The sequence below is a fragment of the Thyridium curvatum genome (genome assembly GCF_004353045.1).
Source record: "Thyridium curvatum strain D216 chromosome Unknown NODE_15_length_556224_cov_80.126021, whole genome shotgun sequence".
NCBI lineage: Eukaryota > Fungi > Ascomycota > Sordariomycetes > Thyridiales > Thyridiaceae > Thyridium > Thyridium curvatum.
The window spans coordinates 429,371-448,289 of NW_022156770.1; the positions used below are offsets into that span (position 1 = coordinate 429,371).

General features: G+C 58.7%; 5 protein-coding genes across 5 annotated transcripts; 3 read left to right on the forward strand and 2 right to left on the reverse strand.

The window, feature by feature from the left end:
• Window positions 1–1,025: 1,025 nt before the first annotated feature.
• On the forward strand, window positions 1,026–5,448 carry E0L32_003509 (uncharacterized protein; the record flags this gene model as incomplete). Its single annotated transcript, XM_031137817.1, has 2 exons — window positions 1,026–4,216; window positions 4,311–5,448. The coding sequence occupies 2 exons, from the start codon at window positions 1,026–1,028 to the stop codon at window positions 5,446–5,448; spliced, it is 4,329 nt and encodes a 1,442-aa protein (XP_030998658.1).
• Window positions 5,449–6,086: 638 nt separating this feature from the next.
• Window positions 6,087–7,655, forward strand: E0L32_003510 (uncharacterized protein; the record flags this gene model as incomplete). Its single annotated transcript, XM_031137819.1, has 2 exons — window positions 6,087–6,104; window positions 6,168–7,655. The coding sequence occupies 2 exons, from the start codon at window positions 6,087–6,089 to the stop codon at window positions 7,653–7,655; spliced, it is 1,506 nt and encodes a 501-aa protein (XP_030998659.1).
• A 235-nt stretch (window positions 7,656–7,890) lies between these two features.
• On the reverse strand, window positions 7,891–9,833 carry E0L32_003511 (uncharacterized protein; the record flags this gene model as incomplete). Its single annotated transcript, XM_031137820.1, has 3 exons — window positions 7,891–8,681; window positions 8,757–9,228; window positions 9,303–9,833. 3 exons carry the CDS (start codon window positions 9,831–9,833, stop codon window positions 7,891–7,893), a joined length of 1,794 nt encoding a protein of 597 aa, XP_030998660.1.
• A 747-nt stretch (window positions 9,834–10,580) lies between these two features.
• On the forward strand, window positions 10,581–12,704 carry E0L32_003512 (uncharacterized protein; the record flags this gene model as incomplete). Its single annotated transcript, XM_031137821.1, has 8 exons — window positions 10,581–10,835; window positions 10,901–11,047; window positions 11,120–11,236; window positions 11,308–11,646; window positions 11,762–11,888; window positions 11,942–12,064; window positions 12,148–12,336; window positions 12,508–12,704. 8 exons carry the CDS (start codon window positions 10,581–10,583, stop codon window positions 12,702–12,704), a joined length of 1,494 nt encoding a protein of 497 aa, XP_030998661.1.
• A 974-nt stretch (window positions 12,705–13,678) lies between these two features.
• E0L32_003513 (uncharacterized protein) lies at window positions 13,679–17,314 on the reverse strand (the record flags this gene model as incomplete). Its single annotated transcript, XM_031137822.1, has 5 exons — window positions 13,679–15,597; window positions 15,651–15,829; window positions 15,884–16,048; window positions 16,114–16,381; window positions 17,239–17,314. 5 exons carry the CDS (start codon window positions 17,312–17,314, stop codon window positions 13,679–13,681), a joined length of 2,607 nt encoding a protein of 868 aa, XP_030998662.1.
• Between the last annotated feature and the right edge of the window lie 1,605 nt (window positions 17,315–18,919).

Below are 18,919 nucleotides of genomic sequence, written 5' to 3' on the forward strand. Positions count from 1 at the left end.
AGATGCGGGCTTCTAGGCACCAGCACCAGCAATTGTCCTCTCTCCGGTTGATTTATGAGAGCATTCCTTGGGGGGTAAAGATGGGGTTGCTCTTTGGCGGTTGGTGTGGCACGGAGCATACTTCATCACTGTTCAAAAAGGGAGGTTTACTTGTGCTTCCCCTTTGTACTTTATACGTATATCATATCTGTTTGGACGATACCCAGGAGGTCGCGGGGGGGTTGGCGGAGCGGTTGGTTGGCTTTCTGAAGAGGACGGGTCAGGACTGAGAGCGAATTCTACATTTACAAACAAGAACTCGACTTGCAGCATCTCAAATGCCCTCCCGAGATTGTAAAGTAGATGGTGTGCATGGTTTATGGTGTGAGGTGAGGTGAAGTGACTAGAGTACTATGATGTGTTTGCTGTCATCCAGAGCATACGCATTGCACCTTTCAGTTGGAATTGGGCTAGGGAACTACTTCTGTACAGGTACCTTAGTTACTGTCCATTGAGAATTGAATAAGCATTTGGTGACTAGGAGTCTTTCTGTGACAGTATCTTGATCGTTTGTGTCATTGCCAGCCTGGCAGCGCGAGATAATCATGCATTTGCATGGGCTTGATACGGCTCTGACGGTTGAGAAGACACTGAACGAAACCAAGCTTTGAATGTCGAACCTGAACACCACAACTTCTTTTGTCAATTATCAGCTTCGGTGATTGGCATAGTAGGAGGTGGCTGGGAGAGACCCCCATGTAAGTGCTTGGGTCGCGGTCACTGCGCGATAAGATAAAGATTTCGTTTTGGTGACACTTTAGACGCGCTCCATCGCGTGTGGACGCGTGAAGCTCCGACTCCCCACCACCACATACCAGCACACCGGCAGTCCACCCCTGCACCATGCACACGCCGACTCCTTCTTTTCAATCGACCGCTTCCTTCTTTCTTGCATCTCGACCTTCCCAATAGCATGTAAATACAACCCATTGTTTGCCTCCAGAGTCTGCTTTATACCCCCGATCTCTGGTGAACCACGGCACACAATGGCCTCCTCTCGATCACCTTCCCCCGGCGAGGGCAGCAGCTCGCCACCCGGCACGCCGCTGACGCCTCGATCGAAGCTCAAGGCCCTCTTTGCCGACATGAGCGCCAGCTCAGATGACGACGCGAGCCCAACACGCAAACAATCCCGGCCCTCGAGCATCAAGGCCGGCCAGTCTCCCACCGTACGACGGAATACCCCTACCTTTACAAAGTCACCTGTTCGTGATGACGATGAGAGCTCAGAGGAAGAGGTGGTACGGCCTCGTGGCCGCCTCGCGTCTCGGATGCAGGCTCAAGACGCTGTCCAGCAACACCAAGAGGAATCGGAGCCAGAAGCCCGTCCCGAGGACGCGCGGGAACGCGTCAAGAGGATGCTGGCAAAGGCTGCCGAACCACAAAAGACTGGCGAGAAGGACGGCAACAGTGACGCCGACATGGCCAGCGGCGAGGAAGACGACGAAGTGGTCACGTTCCGACAGCACCGGAGGCTCAAGCAGAAGAGCCGACGGAGCCCGACACCCGCCAGCAAGACCGCTACTCCTCAGCGCGAGGACTCACCAGGGATGTTCGTGTCGCCAACCAAGGAACCATCCCCTCTTCCGTCTATTGCCGATGGCGAGGCTTCGGACAGCGATGCCGACCTCCCACCCGCCAGTACCAAGAACCACCGCTTCATGGCTCTGGTAGCCAAGAAGCGCGAGGAGCTGCGGGCCAAGGAGGCCGAGGAGGAGCGCAAGCGCGAAGCCCGACTGGCCCGGCAGGCGGAGGAGGACGAGCAGCTCATGGACGACGGCGAGAGCTCCGACATCACCGACGACGAGGGCGGCCGCAAGCTGACGCAGGAAGCCTCCGGCAGCCGGCCCGCGGCGCGCAAGGCCAGCAAGAAGGCGCTCGAGGAAATGAACCGCGAGACGCAGCGCATGAGCCGCAGCCTGCAGCTCGCGCACGAGGCCAAGACGCGCAAGAAGATCACCAAGGCGTCGCTCTTTGAGCGGTTCAACTTCAAGCCCGCGGGGTACACTGCCCCTGCACCGCCGGCCGAGGAAAAGCATGCTGCCAGCTCGAGCCGGCCTGGCACTCCCGCGTCTGACGTGGAGATGAAGGACGCCGACACGCCCCCTAGCTCGCCTCCTGTAGTGGGCAAGGAGCCTGTAGGCCCTGGAGAAGCTAAGGAGGTCAGTGCATTACAGGCGGTTTCTGAGGCCATTCCAGCGGGAACCAACACCAACGACGATGACGACGAAGCCTTGCCTACACTGGACGACGTGCTCGCACAAGCGTACTCGTCACAGCCAAAGCCGCTTGACAAGGGTAAAGGCAAGGCTGTCGACGTCGAAATCCCACCACAGCCGCATGAAACCAAGCCTGCAGCCCACAAACGCCAATTTCGCGTCAAGCTCCCGCAACTAGAGGCCAACCTCGTCACAATCGCCTCGGACGAAGAAGACGAGCTCGTCATCACGAAACCCAAGAAGAGCAAGATTGACGCAATTTTCGACCGCGTACCCGCCAAGCGAGAGACCGAGTCCCGATCAATGCAGGCCCTTCGCTACCTCGCACAGGTCGATGGCTCGCCGGGCCGGAAGGCCTCCCACGGCGCCCGTCGCGGCGCCGCCAAGGAGAAGGAGTCCATGACCGTTGCCGAGCTGCAGGCTGCCCTGCAGCAGCGAGCCCGCGAGCAGGCCAAGCTTGAGCGCGACCGCCGGCTCGAGATGCTCAAGGCCAAGGGCGTCCACGTCCAGACGACCGAGGAGCGCGAGCAGGAGATGAACGAGATTGAAGACATTGTCGCTCGTGCCCGTAGGGAGGCCGAGGAGATCATGCAGCGCGAGAGAGAAGCCGCAAAGGCGGAGAAGCGGGCCAACGGCGAGGAGGGCGCTGCGGCCGATCCGCTGGCGTGGGACGACAGCGACGCTAGCGATGATGAGGAGTATCGTGAGGAGCCGTCCGAGATTGAACTCTCCGGCTCTGAGGAGGACGAGGAGATGGCCGAGAAACGTGCTGGCTTGATCGATGAGGCAGCCGAGTCCGCAGATGAGTCTGAGGATGGGGAGGCCGAGACTGTCGAGCAAGATGCCAAGGCTGCAGACTCTGACGAGGAGATGGTCGAGCTTCCCACGCGCAAGGCTCGTCGCAACAAACTCGCCGCCATTCTATCAGATGATGACGATGAGGAAGTCCAGCCTTCTGAAGCCAAAACGCCCAAGCCCAAGACTAGCTTTTTCAAGTCACCCTCGGCAAACCAGACGACAGATTCACCACATGTGCCGACCTCGGTGCTCCGGTCGGCTACCAAGACTTTTATTCCTGGCCTGCCTGTCACGAACGGAGATCCGGCTGGCCTGGGCCTGACGCAAATCTTCGCCGGAACCATGGACGACAGCCAAGCCAGTGCGATGATGGGCTCGCCTTCGCAGCCGATGCCTACGTTCGAGCCCAAGCCTACCTTTGACAGCTTCCCAGACTCCAACTTCTCGCAGACGGTGCCCGACGGAGCAGATATGATCCTCAACAGTCAGCCTACGCAGAAGGAGACGCAGGGCGAGGAATCTCAGGGCGTGCAGATCCAATTTACTCAGTCACAGATGCACGGCTTCGACAGCCTCTTGAGGGAGCAAGACGCCACGCAAACGTCGGACTTCCTCGTGCTCACCCAGGACGGTGGCTTCCAGAACTACTCACCCCTGAAGCAGCGCTTCGTCGAGCCGCCCCCGTCTACCATCGAGACTGTCGCCGTGGACCCCAGTCAGCAGCCTGACCCCTCTCAGCACGAATCCTCGCCCCTGATGCACAAGAAGGGCAAGCTGCGCCGCAAGATCCAGATGGCCGCCGTCCCCGAGTCCGACGAGGAGATGGAGCCGACCGAGGCTCTGCAGCCCGAGGAGGAAGAGGACGAGTTCGGCTTCGGCACGACGACGACGACGACCGCCTTTAGCGTCATGAAGGACGCGGCCGCGGCCGCCGAGGAGAAGAAGAAGCGCAAGGCGCTCGAGGCGTTCAGCAAGAAGAAGAGCAAGGCCAAGGACATGGTCGAGGACCAGGCCGAGGAGTCGGAGGACGAGTACGCCGGCCTGGGCGGCGCCGACGGCGAGGACAGCGACGACGAGTCGACGGCGTCGGTCAAGGACATGATCGACGACGAGACCAAGGGCAGCCGGGGCGACGACGCCAAGCTCGCGGGGTTCTACGCGTAAGTTTTGCCTTTTTGTTGTTATTACCTCTGCCCGTTTAATTTTTTTCTTTCTTATTGGATACTGTCATCTAACACAAACGAATACATACAGGGATCGCGAGCGCGCCAGCGACGAGAAGCAGGTCGAGAAGCTGTTCCGGGACATCACGTCGGGCATGCTGCGGCGCAAGCGCGCGGCGGGCGCCGACTTTGACGGCCTGTCGGACGAGGACGACGGCGGCGAGGCGCGCCGGCGCATGAAGAGGCGCCAGTTCCAGAAGATGCAGCGCGCGCTCTTCGCCGACGAGCGCGTGTCCAAGGTCGCCGAGAACCCGCGCAACTCGGCCTTTTTGCGCACCATCGAGGACCGCGGCAGCGACGACGAGGACATGGACTTCCTGTTTGAGCAGCCGTCCGTCGGTGGTGGTGGCGGCGGTGGTGGTGTGGACAGCCAGAGGAGCAGCGACGGCGAGTCGCAGCAGGTCGTGGCCATCCCGGACAGCCAGCCGTCGGCGTCGACTTCTGCCGCTGCCTCTGCACCGGCGCGCCGCGCCAAGGGCAGGGACAAGAGGCCCGCCACGCTGGGCGAGATCCGCGAGTCGCTGTCCAACCTGCTCGACGACCCAGGCGAGTCCGTGATCCCGGCCACGGCCACGGATGACGAGGAGGAGCACGAGAGCAGCGGGGACGAGCGGGAGCGGGAGCGGCTGCTGCCGGCGACGGCGTCGAGCATGAGCAGCGGTAGCAGCAACAAGGAGAACAGCAACCCCCGCCGCCGGCAGCACGGCGCGGTGGTGGACCGCATCTCCCTCAAGCGCGCCGGGTCGTCCAGCGTCTCGGCTGCGGGTGGAGGCGGAGCGGCAGGCAGGATGGCCTTTGCGGCGCCGGCCGCGGCCTCCTCCTCCTCCGCGGGCGGGTTCAGGGTCCCCGCGCTGCTGCGGCGCGCGACGACCAACAACTCGCTGGCCGGCTCTTCGTCGGCCACGTCTGCGCCCGGCGGCGGGTTCGGCGAGGAGGGCCATAGGGCGGCGCGGAGCAAGGCTTCCTCGTCGACGAATGGCGGCGGCGCTGCTGGTAGTGGTGGTGGCGGTGCCAAGAAGAAGAGCGGGATCAACTACTTTGCGCGCGAGAACGAGCGGCGCGCGGCCATGGCGGAGAAGGAGAAGAGGAGGGAGGCGAGGAAGTGGAAGGGCGCCGAGGGGAGGGGTGCTGTCGTCGGCGGCCTGTTTGGGGCGGGCAAGTTTGAGTAAAGGAGGTTGGTTGGTGCGGAGAGGTTGTGTTTTGAGGTTCGTCGGTGGTGGTGGTTTGTTGTGTTCCTACTTGGGTGGCCACTTGGGGAACCTGGAAGGTGAATGTCATTGTAGCAGGCGTTTCGGTGTTGGTTTTCCGTTGGAACACTCGGATCAGGATTGTGTTTACGGGCAATGGGTTTGAAAGGGACTTTTCTGTATGGCATTGTACGAGTCTGTCTGTCTGTCTGTCTGTCTGTCTGTCTGTCTATAACTTTGACAGAGTAGTGTCGAGAGCGTCCGGATGATAGGAATTGCGATGGTATTCAGTATATGACTGATGCTCAAGTTCATGTCTAGCATGCGATGTGTTGCGTTCATAGAGATGGAAATGCTTTATGAATCAGATTATGATGCAGCCTTATTAGTGACTGGGCAGGTAGTGTTGCTGAGGCCCACTTTTCGCAATCACATTCATGAGCCAGATCGACCGCATCCTCACCTCTCTCTTCACGACTCGACGCGCACAAGCCGGACGATTCCATCTAATCCAACCGTGTCTTTTTCATCCGCACCCTCATGGCCCTGAAGATGAGACGACACGCACCTGTGAAGGGAATGACATGAGTGTACTCTCTGTCAGATGATAATCTTGCGCCATGCCTCCGCCGCCCTCAGTAAGTCAAAAACAATTCACCCGCCCGGCCCAGGGATGAGGAGTCTACTTACACGAACCCCAGACACCCGCCCCCTCAAAGTTCCTCCTGTCGAAGCGCCAGGGCAGGCAGTCGCAGACACAGCAGCAGACGCCCACGCAGCCACCGCCGCGCTTCCAAGCGACCCCGCGCTTCTCCGCGCCCTCGTCGTCGGCGACTCCCCGTGCGGGAGGAGGAGGAGGCGGGGCGACAGGAGCACCGTCGGCCGCATCCCAGCGCCAGCCACAGCCGCCGTTCTTCAATGCTGGTTCCGGCGGCACGCCGTCGACGGCAGCAAAGTACCCGCGTCCTGGCCTCGGCGCGGCGGAGGATGCCATCAGCGACGACGACGACGACGACGACGACGACGACGACGACGACGACGAGGATAGTGATGATGCAGCACGGCAGGAGGAGGAGGATTTAGTAGAGAGTTCTTCGCCGGTTGGGAGGAGGGAAGGTTCTTTCGGTGACGGTGCTGGCGGTTATGATGAGCTCGGTGGTCGCGAGGAGTATGATGACTACCACGATTGCGCGCCTGCGCGTCGGGCATGGGCGAGAGCAACGATGCCCACGAACACCGCGGCGCGGCGTATGGTGACGGACGCCATTGAGATCGACTCCGGGACGAATACCCAGACTACTACTACTGCAGCCGGCGGAGAAGGAGACGGAGACGCAGAGCCCTTGCCCAAAAGGAGGCGGATCTCCGTCTCTTCTGCCGAAGACAGCGATGACATCGACGCGACCGCGTCAACGGCAGACACCAAGCCAGAAGACGACGACATCATGGCTATAGACGACGCCGTCGAGCAAGATGAGCATGAGCCCTCCTCGTCATCACGCGGCGGCCGGGACGAGGTAGACACCCAGTCCTCAGCAGGATCCAACAACAGTGACGGAGAAGACGACGACGACGACGACGAAGAAAAAGAAAACCCACTCCGGCCGCTCCGCCCACCACCACCAGCCTTCCGCCCGCCACCGCGCTTCAAGGCCCCCGACCTGCCGGCCCCGGCCGAAGGGGACACCGCGCGCCAGCAGCCGCCCGTCCACGAACTGCCCGACGCCTTCTCCCCCCAGCGCCGCGGGGGTCCGCGCTACGTCCCCGGGGGCCTGGCGGCGCAGCTGCGCGACTGGCTGATGCAGATCAAGGGCAGCAGCGCCAACCCGGGCTTGGAGGAGGAAGAGGGAGGCGCGGCAGATGGGTTTTCGATGCGTCTCGCCGTCGACGAGGTCAGTCCCGGAGGAGCCGCCGCCGCCGCCGCCGCAATGGCGCCCATGGCGGGCATGGTGCTGGTCCGCGGGAGGCCTGTCACCTCCTCTGACGGCGGCAATGAAGAAGCGGGTGGCGAGAAGGGACGCGCGGTTCTAGTCATGCTTGCCGGAGAAGGGCGGCTGACGGACGTCAACACGCGGAATGTCGTCACAAAGGGCGCCGTTGTGGGCATCGCGCAGCCTGCTTGGGATGTTGACCTCGGGGATCATGGCGGGGAGCGCTGGACTGTAGCTTGCGACTGGGCCGTTTTGTAAAAGGAGATCGACTTTTGGGAAGGATACCTGGATGTATGCATGGTTGGGCAGCGGCGTTGGCTAGACGGTATTTGAGGACGAGACGCAACATGGCTTTCTCTGTTCTCCTTCTTTGGGCTGTGGAGATACATGCCTGGCATGGGATTTGAGATTTGGATGAGCCCTTAATAGAAGAACAGGTCTACTCTATCTCTGATCATGAATATCCTCATTTTATTCCGTTACGCCATCCCTCTCATCTGCAATCCTCCCGCGCATAAACCCTCCTTCCGCCAACCCACGTCTCCCGTACCCTCATGCTCCTCAGATCCTCAACGCCGTACTCCCCCAGGGGCCGATCCAGCACCACCCAGTCAGCCAGCGCGCCCTCCTGTATCACACCAGCCCGGCCTTCCATAAACCCGCCGTACGCAACACCGCCAGTAAACCCATGCAGCGCCTCGTCCAACGTCAGCGCCTCGTCCATGAGAAATCCCACCTTGGCATCCCCGCCCGGGCCCAGCCCGGTCTTGGGACTCCGCCGCGTCACAGCAGCATACATCCCCTGGAACGGATCTGGCGGCTCGACAGGAAAGTCGCTCCCGAGAACCGGCCTCAGCGGCAGCAGACTCTTCAGGCGGTACGCCTCGGTAGTCAGACGCTCCCTGCCGAGCCGCAGCTCCGCGTACGCCATGTCCGACGTGGCGTGGGTCGGCTGCACCGACGGCAGGACGCCCAGGGCGTGCATGCGCGCTCGGTCGGCCGGGTGCAGGATCTGGGCGTGCTCGATGCGGAAGCGCCGGCGCTGGCTGCACTCTGCGGGCTCGCGGGCCGGGTGGCAGTCGACGAGGGCGGCCTCGAGGGAATCGAGGGCGAGGCGCGCAGCCAGGTCGCCGATGGCGTGGATGCAAACCTGCCAGCCGGCCGCGGACCACGAAGCCGCGAGGGATGTCAGCGTTGACGCGTTGACGAGCAGGGAGCCTGTGGTGTCTGGGCGGTCGGTGTAGGGGTCGAGCATGGCGCTGCCCCAGCTGCCGAGGGCGCCGTCTGGGAGGCGAAAGGGGGTGGTTAGCGAGCTAGATCAGCGGACGAGAGAGGGTGATGAGAGGCCGGGATGCTTACCTCCAAAGAGCTTGACACTCCTGATGGACAGAAAGTCATCTTGATGACGGACAGCAGAAGCCTCGTCGGGACAAAAGGTATTGCGCTCCTTGCACTCAAGCATGGCGTGTACGCGCAGGGTCCAGTCAGAGCTGTCTTGAGACATATCACGGAAGAGCTGCAGGTCCTCTGGCGTAGCCCCGGCGTCATGCATGCCGACGAGGCCGACCTTGTGCAGCTCGGCCATGGCAGAGCGGATGAAGCGCTTCTTCTTTGCGGCGTCCGGCCTGGGCCACTTGGCTGTGATGAGATCCATGGCATTGTCGCAAAAGACGCCCATGCCCGGGTCGCGCACGATCTCGCCGCCGGGGACGTCTGGAACATCAGGGCCTAGGAGGTCGAGGACAGCCTGAGAAACCCAGACACAGTGCACGTCAACGCGGTCGAGCATGATATGGAGGCCTTTGAGTCTCTCGTCTTGCTCCAGCCATTCCTAGACTTTCGGATTAGCCCCGCCACCCAAACCGATCTTGCGAGAGTTGCGCCCTCGAATGGATGAGCATTTACCGCTGTAGGCATGCCTCCCAGGACCATCTGGTCCCATCCGACGCCCCTGAGCCACTCACCCGGCGCACCGACGCCAGGATGCGCATCGAGATACTGGACCACGCGAGCTCGCACCTCGTCCGCAGACTCGGACCCAAATAGGTCTACCGAGTGGAGGAACTCGCCATACTGGAGCAGATGGCCATGCCCGTCCCATAAACCCGGGATCACGTACCCCGGCAGAATCTCGTAAGTGACGCCCGTACTGCTGGCCGGTGGCTGTTGGAGCACAGCCGTGAACTCACCGCTTGGCGAGACGGTGAAGCATCGTGCCGCGGGCTTGGTGTCGGATAACGTGGCGACACCCTCGTAGCAATAGGTCCTGTCGGAATTCTGCGTCTTGCTCCAGTCCGAGAACCGAAAGGCGAAGGCGGCGACGCAAGCTGCGATGGCTGCAGTTATCCATGGTGACGACAGTGCCGAATTGCGGACCGGCTTGGTGGATTCCTTGGAGGACCGCCGCGGCTCTTGTGCTTGCTTGTCCCGATCCATTGTCCAATGAGGTGGCAAATGAGTCGCTATTGTACGATCATGCCCGGCAGTAGGAAGCCAACAAGGAAATGACCTGCGCGAGGAATTGAGAACAGCTGAGGGTTCGGCTGATACAATATTTGAGGTCCCACGGTCGTGGCTTCCGATTTAGTGTGGAGCCGCAATTGCCTGATGATGGCTGACTCCGAGCAGCGGGAAGTTACGATGGATTCCAGCTTGACTTGACGTATGAGGGCAATTCCCTCGCGAGAGGCGACGGCGAGTGATCGCAAGTAGGGTTGACGATTCTCATAGCCACCGCCGATCTCGACTTCAGCCAATTTCCTTCTCGGCCGTCATGCATGCACACTCACTGGCGCCGATAAGAGCCACAGCCAGCCCAGGCAAGCCCTTATCTCGTCAGCTCAATATCGGCGCCCGAGTGTGCACCATCGTCACACAGCAGCATTCATCCTCGGTTCTTTGCTCTCAAAGGACTTATCGACATGGAAGCCCGCGGGCTGTTGTCTCGAACTGGGTGTGCAGAGCGCGCTCATCCACGCAACAAGTATCGATTGGATGATGCCGATGCCTGCTGAGATCGAAACATCTCACCCATCTAAGTAAGCTGTAGGCAACAGTCAATCACGGACCTCATAAGGAGCTGGCTCTCCATGAAGGGGAAAAAATAACAACATCATTTGAACAACACTTTCCGTATTGTAGTTCTCTGAAATCATTCGACTCGAGAAATAGCGACTGAGAAGCATGACAGGCACTAGCTTTGACGTGCTCACCACCACTGCCGTCGAGCTGCAGCAGTTTCTCAACGCAGGGCGGATCTCGAGTGTCGAGATAGTGCAGCATTACCTGGCCCAGATCGACCGGCATGAGGCCAAGCTCAATGCCTTCATAGACCTTGCACCTCGCCATCTTGTCTTTTCTTCCGCTGCGGCACTGGACGCGGAGAGACTCAATGGCAAGCGGAGAGGCCCATTGCACGGCATCCCTATCGTGGTCAAGGTTGGGCAACCTGAACCCTCTCCTCTCACCAGAAGCACCACTATACTAACACAACAGAGATGCAGGACTGCTTCATCACGCCTCCAGAGCTAGGCATGGGCACCACGGCAGGATCGTGGGCCCTGGCCGGCGCCCAGCCCAAGGAGTGCTCCCCGCTCGTCCAGCACCTCATTGATCAGGGGCTCATCATCCTGGGCAAGACTAACATGACGGTGAGCATCCCTTACTTGATGTAATTATCGTTGGATAGACATTATTACACGAACGCTGAACGAAATGAGCAGGAATTCTGCGGCATGAAAATGACCATGATGTCGCCTGGCTGGTCAGCCTACGGCGGGCAGACACTGTCCCCCTATGTCGGCGATATCGAGAAGGACGAGACGATTTTGGGTCATTCGGTAAGGCCATTCATTATAGGCACGACCTGTATGGCGTGGTTCTAATCTCAATTTCGTCCATATGCTGCCAGTCCCCGGGCGGTTCCTCGACTGGCTCCGCCGTCGCCGTCGCAGCGGGCTTCAGCCCCCTGGCTCTCGGCACCGAGACCATCGGGTCCATCATCACCCCCGCCACGAGGGCGGGCCTGTATGCACTAAAGCCCACGGTCGGCTTGCAAGACACGCGCGGGATGTACAGGATGACGGAGTTCTTCGACTGCCCCGGGCCCATGGCCAAGACGCCCGAGGACCTGGCTGTCCTGGCATCTGTCATGCTCCGCCAGCCTTCATTGTCCTCCCCCGCCTCCACTGAAGAGTCAGCCTTGAGGCAGCCATGGGAGGGGCTTTCGGTTGGATATCTGGACCCGCGGGTCTGGAAGCTGGATGAAGATATGTGTCGACAACATGAAGGCACGGCGGAGCAGATGGTAGTGTGGCAATTGGCTTGCTCAATGAACACTGACGATAGCTAACCTTTTTAAATAGGTGGAAGAGTACCAAGGCGTCATTGCTCAACTCAAGCAAGAAGGCTGCAGCGTGATGCCTGTTGAGTTGCCAGACCCATCCACCCTGACTACTGTCGACGGGGAGCAAGCCATCATGCCCATTGCCTGTAAGCCTGCAGTCACGAACATGACCCATGAATACAGACTGACCATCAACTAGTCTGGGACTTCAAGAACATAGGCATTCCTCAATTCCTGAGTTGCTTCGAGGACCACCCGGTAAGGTCTCTCACAGACGTCATCGACTACAACGACAAGCACAAGGACAGGGCCCTTCCATACCGTATGTCCCCAAAACATCGCAACTGTGGTCGTCTGAATCCCCCTGGGCAGCAAACTGACAAACACAACACAACATGACCATAGCACACACCGAACAGAATGACCTCATCAAAGCCCTGGCGAACACCGACAAGGAAGACCACATCCGCAACCTCAAATCGAGCCTGCGATCTCTCGCCTGCAAGAACCTAGACGCCATCCTCGATGCCCATAACATCAACGTCATAATCGCGCCCGCGGACTCTGCCCTTCCGATATACACTGCTGCAGCAGGTAAGAAAAAAAAAACCCAACCTAAATCATCACACACATACAGCCTCTCTCCCTCCTGAGCTTCTGTTCTCTAAAAGAAAATGATAATCCTTTACCCTTCGGACAATCCTGCGCACCCATACGTTGAACAACACTAACATAAACAACCCAACCGGGAATCAAATGTAACAGGCTACCCCGTCGCGGCCGCACCCCTTGGCCAGCTGCGCTACAACCGCCGGCCCTTCGGCCTGTGCCTATTGGCGCGGCAGTACCAGGAGCAGATCCTCCTCCGCTTCATGTCGGCATACCAAGACGTGGTACAGCACCCCGCCCGGGCACTCCCTCCCCTCCCCCAGTTTCCTCTCCATCTTCCTAGCCTAGCTTGAGACGGATGGGAGTGAGGATATGCATATGCATTGCATCAGTTACCCGCTTGCGGGTCTCTCCCCCCCCCCCCCTTTGCGATCGTGGGGAACCTGTTCCCTTTTGCCGCTCGGGGCGATCGACACACACTAAATAAAGCACATCATGAATGACGCCGAGGGCAAAGAGAGAAGTAAAACCGACAAAAAGAAAAGCCTCATGGCCTAGAATCTGGGGCTCGGGCCGACTGCTCTGGTTGGGCTGCTGCGTTCTCGCCCGATGATTTGACGTCGGGACTGCCGGCTCCGCGGTCCACGTTTCGGGCCATGTGGTGGTTCAGGGGTCTAGGGACTCGCTCTATCTTTCCTAGTCTGTGCTTCGAAAAGGGTTACGAGCAGCATCGTGAGATCACATCAGCACTGAATAGGCAGTGAAGACCCAACTATGTAGTTAGTTGGCAACTTGGCTGGCATCGCGATTGCCGAGCCGACAAATGCTTAGTTGACTTTGAACAATGGCTATGTAAGCCCAGTCACATTCTGAAACCTTTTGACTCTGGCAGCGAATGCCATCACCATGGTCATGTTTTGAAAGATTGTGCTCAGTCATGTGCTTAGATTTATCAGGTTTTAGTAGCCGGTTGGTGCCGCTCAACGACCGCACCGGCTCTGCTGTCACCCTCCTCTCGACCCCAGATAACACACTCAAAAGAGCTTGCCACCCCCATACAGCCAACGAGTTCTTGTCTCTGTAATAGTATAGAAAGAAAAAAAGGCCAATAACGCACCACAAGATATTGCTACAGATCCGCTGCATGCGCCTTGCTGTAAACAGGTATATGTCCAAAAGAAGAATAACATCATCAAATGCCTGAAAGCCCGTTGGTTCTCGTCAAGTCGTAATAAACTCCCCTGTGATGACGCGCCATCCCTCTGCTCTGCTCTCAATGTGTATGTTATGCCTTGCCTCAGGAGCGGTGGGGCCGAGCCTAATTGCCCTACGACACATGCCCAACCCCAAAGAAGAAATCAAGATCGTTGCCACTGCCACTGAGGCCCCGCGCGCCCTCGCTCTCAGCAAGCTGCTCCAGCAGACTGAGGAACGGGTCCTTCTCCTCACCGGGCCCCGTCCCGGCGCTGCCGTTGTTGCTGCGCTCTCCGGGGCTGTGGGCGAGAACCTGGCCCGCGGGCTTCGCGTCGTCGCCGCCGCCGTGCCAAGCCGCCGGGCTCGAGAAGGCGTTGGTGGGGATCGTGCCGAACATGGGGTCGTAGGTGCCGCCGTTGTCGAGCTGCTCCTGGCCTGCCGCTCCCGCGCTTTGCGAGTTGTCGCCGGCGGCGGCACTGCCGCTCGGACCTGCGAGCTGGGAGAAGTTGAACTGGGGACTGAAGGTTGCAGTTGCCAGCTGCTGGGCCACCATATGCGAACCTTGGCCCGAGTGGTGGGCCATGGTAAAGCCGGCTGCAGCGGCTGCGGCGACCGCCGCGTCGCTGGCGGCGACATCGTCGACTAGTCCTCGAGAGATGTGTAGTTGGGCGTCTTGGCCCGGCATGCTATGGTGTTGAGGCAATCCTGTGGGCGTGTGGAGTACCGCAGAATGCGAGTGAAAGGTTTGGTTTGGGAAGCCTTGCGGTGGATGAGAGGGGGTCAAGAGACCTTGAGGAGTTGGTGGCATGCTCATCCCCCCTGTCGACAAGGGCTGTAGACTCTTCATATCAGGTCGCTTGATCCCGGAGTGCGCTGTCTTCTTGCGCTTCAGATTCGGCCGCTCAGACCCGGAGCCCTCAGACACCACGCTATGCCGAGGCGCATATAGGTCATGGCCTGTGTAGGCATCCGTGGTAAAGTCGACAATGACGTCGGAGAGGCTAATATTAGCGGCATCAAAGTTGAATGTCTGGCCACCTGGCCCACCGATGTTGGCGTATCGGTCAAAGAAGTCTTCGAGGTGGAAGACCGGCGAGTATCGCATAGGATTATTCAAAAGACTTTTGACCAATTCAGAATGCGCGTTGTAGATGCCCTGCAGTGTTTCGCGCTGGTGCTGCACGCTGGCCCAGGCGTAGCGGAGCTCACTGAGCTGCTGCATCTCTCGCGACAGGAAGTCGGCGGACGAGGTGAATACACTCATCTCGCCTGCGATACCTGTGGTGTTGTAATGGGTACCGTGGATGTGGACCGTGCCGGCCGTGCAGATGCAATAGCCGACAAAGGCCGGCCACTCAATGTTCCCTGTCTGGTTGCCGAGCTCCACCAACTCGGAAATGGCATTTGCATGCAGGAAACACATGTTTGTCGCCTCTATTTGCCAGGATTGGTGCTGACCTGTCCCTGCCAATTCGGCCAAGTCGATCGGTAGGAATGGCCGATAGATGAGGCAGTGGATCAAGTGGTATATGAGCTTACTCAATACCAAAACCGTTGAATCCGGATGTCCAAAGAGGCTGTCCAGGCTCGAAAATGCATCCTCGGTTCCGGATGCCCAGACGTCCAGGTCCTGCCGAATCTTGGACAAATTGGACAGCGAGTGCCACGGGAAGTGGGAGTCGCCTTTTACCCCTCCGGCGGCCAGGTAGCGATTGGTTATGCCGAGGATACGACTAATGTCGATGAGCATGCCGTTGCTGCCTTGAGATTTCTTGCCATTGCCCTGGAGGTACTGGAGGTTGGATCCGCTTTGGAAGAATTCGCCGTCGACCGGAAGGCTTGACGGATTTGGTGACCAGCTGGGCAGGCGTAGGAGGATGGTTTGATCTCCGATGAGAGAAGGGCGCTTGGAGCCGCATGCCATGAATCTATCAAGCAGGTAGCATGCCCAAAACAGTCGTCTCCGGACCTCACGCTCGACTGGAGTGACGCAGGCTTGATCATCCAGTTCCCTGTGGAGCTCAAGGGCCATGGCCATGCCCACAGCGTTGGCTGGGAAAGTGTTAGTCTGGTAGTACTGGCTCTGAGGCTCGCAGATTACGTACTGAGCAGCATGTACGCTTTCTTTCCCTTCCCGGCGGCGGTGAACGAAGTCACGAGCAACAGTAATGATTGCAGAGCGTCGACAGACGGCTCATCCGTGTCGATCTCACCCCTGGCACGAGCAGCATAATCCTCGCTGAGTTTGACTGCTGATTGGTAACCACCAGGATGAGGAGTGTACCTAGAACTTGTGAGATGCAAGCGCATCACTGAACAGTGTAGGATAACGACATACCTTGCCGCGACAGCATAGATGGCATGCATCAAATATACTGGTACCTGATTGAGTTGTAGTCTTTGACGGACCGAGGACTCATCAAGTACATGGTAAGGTTTGGCATGGAATCGAGTAAAGTACGTGTCTAATAAAGCGGTCGTTTGTACACCCGGAGACGGCTCGCTGCGGAGGTAATCCAGTCAGATCGTTGGCCCGCGAAATGCATTGGGCGCGGGTTTCAGACTTACTTTGTGGCTGGAGGGGAGTAAATGGCTGATTCACCTCCCTGCCGTGACTGATTGGCTTCGATACTTGCTAGATTGGATGCCGCATCCCCAGAACCTCTGAGAGCAGGCTTTTGGTCCGCCGAATCATCAGCTGCTGCCGAGTCTCTCTCGGAACTCGAAGCAGACTCGGCAGACTTTTGGTCTTTCAATTTCTGCTCAAGGCCGTCTACTCGCTTCAAGAGGGCCTCGAGCACGTCCGTCTTTGGGCCACGCTTCTTGGGTACAGCATCTGTAGCACACAAAATGCCAGTATTAGTCTAGCTGCCAAACATGCACAAGAGGGAGCTATGGCCACGCCTCGTGCCATCTTAAATTGATTGGATTCGACAGCACACAGTGAACAACATACCGTAAATGCATGGGCATTGGAAGACCTGACAGGCCTCACAGGCAGGCCGTAGCCGATTACACTTGATCTGGGAGAGGGAGTAAGCATTGGACAACCGAAAAGCCTAATGAACGGCAGGCCCGGTAAGACCTGAGTGTGACTGTGTCGTTACAGCATACCTTGCGTTTGCGGCACGATTTGCAGTTCATCGACTCTCGGGGCTCATTGCTCATCCGGCGCGTCGGCAGCCGCTCGATGCCAACCTGAGGGCGGGACATTGCGATGGACGGGACCCCAGGAGATAGGAGAGGCGCCACGGCTATGGATTCAAAGGCCGAGACTGTCATACCGTTTGCCGCGGGGGATGATGAGTGGTGAGGGCGGCGCGGGACGAGTGGCGGAAAACGGCCGGAGTGTCACCCGGAAACCTCGCAGCTAGTACCGGTCATCGACGTCGCATGGCCCGAAGCTCCGTGTGTTTTGCAGTCCCGAAATGGTGTCTTGGTGCTGCTGGAGAGGCTTGGACGAAACCTCGGGCGCGTATATTGTGGTCAGTCGATCCGGTAGCCGTTGTCTGTGTCTGCTTGAATCCCGTTGCTGGTATGGGAAAGGAAAGGCACTTTGGGGCAGGGTCTGGATGAAGTAATAAGTCGCCAGGGCGGAGAAGTGGAGTAGAGAATGTAGCTACTCTTGCTAGCTTGGGGGAGCACTCTCAAGACGGTCTGGTCTTCTGGCAACCCCCTTCTCCCCTCTCTGACCTGTGCGTCTCGCTTGTGTAGTCGTGAGTGGTGCGGTTTGAGTGTGGGTACCACCACCTTGTTCATTACGGACCATGCTTGCTGCGTGCGCGTTGTGGTGTGGAGAGGTGGAGGCGGAGGCGCGAAGGTCATGGTCAGTGGAGGTGGCTAGTGAGATGTGCTAGGGTCTCCTAACTCGTCCAGAAGAAACAGCGCAAAGCCTAGCATAGCAGACTGACACCAGACCCCGACTAGGAAAGCTTTTCCAGTGGGCTTCCGACAGAGACCAAGAGACGGGTGGTCCTCGTGGTATGCCCCGGTCCCCGGTACAGGGGTCCAGTTCCCGGCTGGAGGACAGGCATGAAGTGCTGCAAATTAACCACGAGCAGTCAGAAGATCGATGTGTGTACTTGCTCAAGCCCACTTGTTTGAGGATGGATCATGTATTGCGAGACACACCCTCCAAGAGATGTGGCCGCACAATCAATCGGCCATCCGTCTCGCGCTAGAGGCCAAATTAAGGCATGGTAGACAGACCCGTCCATGCTTCAAGCCAAGTCGCTGAGCAGCCAGCAGTGGAAGCCTACACCAACAGGGTCGTATCCGTTCCAGGGTGTTCAACAACACGGAGGAAGGGATGGTGGATGATGTCTTGTTCGTGCCGACGGGAGAGCATAGTACACATATTCTCGCACCGTGTCTTGCTCGCCTTCTTTTGCCTATGGTCAGGTTATGAGGTGGCCATCCCGGATACATGCCTGCTTGCAGTTCGAACCTGAGGGCGGGATTGGCAGCCTGGCGGGTTTGTACTGGGAGCCAGCCTGGCCATTGTGCTCATACAGGCTTGCCTCCATCCATCTCACTCCATAGCGCAGGCCTGTCAGGATATGCCATGCCGTACAAGTGCGTACAACGGTGGTCCGAGCTGGTGTGATAGCTCTGTCAGAGTAGGGCTGGGGTAGGGACAGGGAGAGATATCAATCTCTGCGGCACAGCCATGGATGGCCATGCGGCAGGCCGATCTGTGTGTGAGTGTGTGTGAGTGGATTGAGCCGATGATGGATCAAAATGGGACATCAATGATCCCAGCCATGGATGATGGATGGACTCATCAAACCGGGGCAGAACACTAAGAGAAGCAGAAGCCAGTGACTAGCGCCTGGAAGTGGTGGGGAAACAGCTGTGAGATGGGGTTCTGTGGGCTGTTCCTTCCCCTCTGCCGATCCTGACATTCCTTCCGGGGCAGGTGCTTGGGGGGGGCAAAAAGATCAGTGCAGGCGTGACCTTAGGTACGGAAGGCACGTTGAACATCGAGTTGGGATATTTTGGGTTTCGGCATTGGGATCTCACGAATGCGAACGCACTGTTCATCGTCTGGATAGTAGATCGATCTGACACTAGCCTTATGCTCATGCGCCTGCGTGCGCGTGCGCGGTCTGCCCGACAGACACCGCTCCTCTGTTCCAGCACCGTCGACCGGCAAAGGGCAATCTGTCTGGACCTGCATCTGGGAAGGGTCTAGCACGGTTCACGATACGATCCCATGTGCTTTCCGACCGTTTCGAAAGAAGTGGCGTTGCAGATCGATGGGGCCTGCGACGAATAATCTCACTTGGATGTCGTTGACTCGAGTGTCACAGAAGTTTGCCCAGGCCACCTTGTTTCCTCGAGGACGGCATGACTTGCTGGTTCAGATGATGCC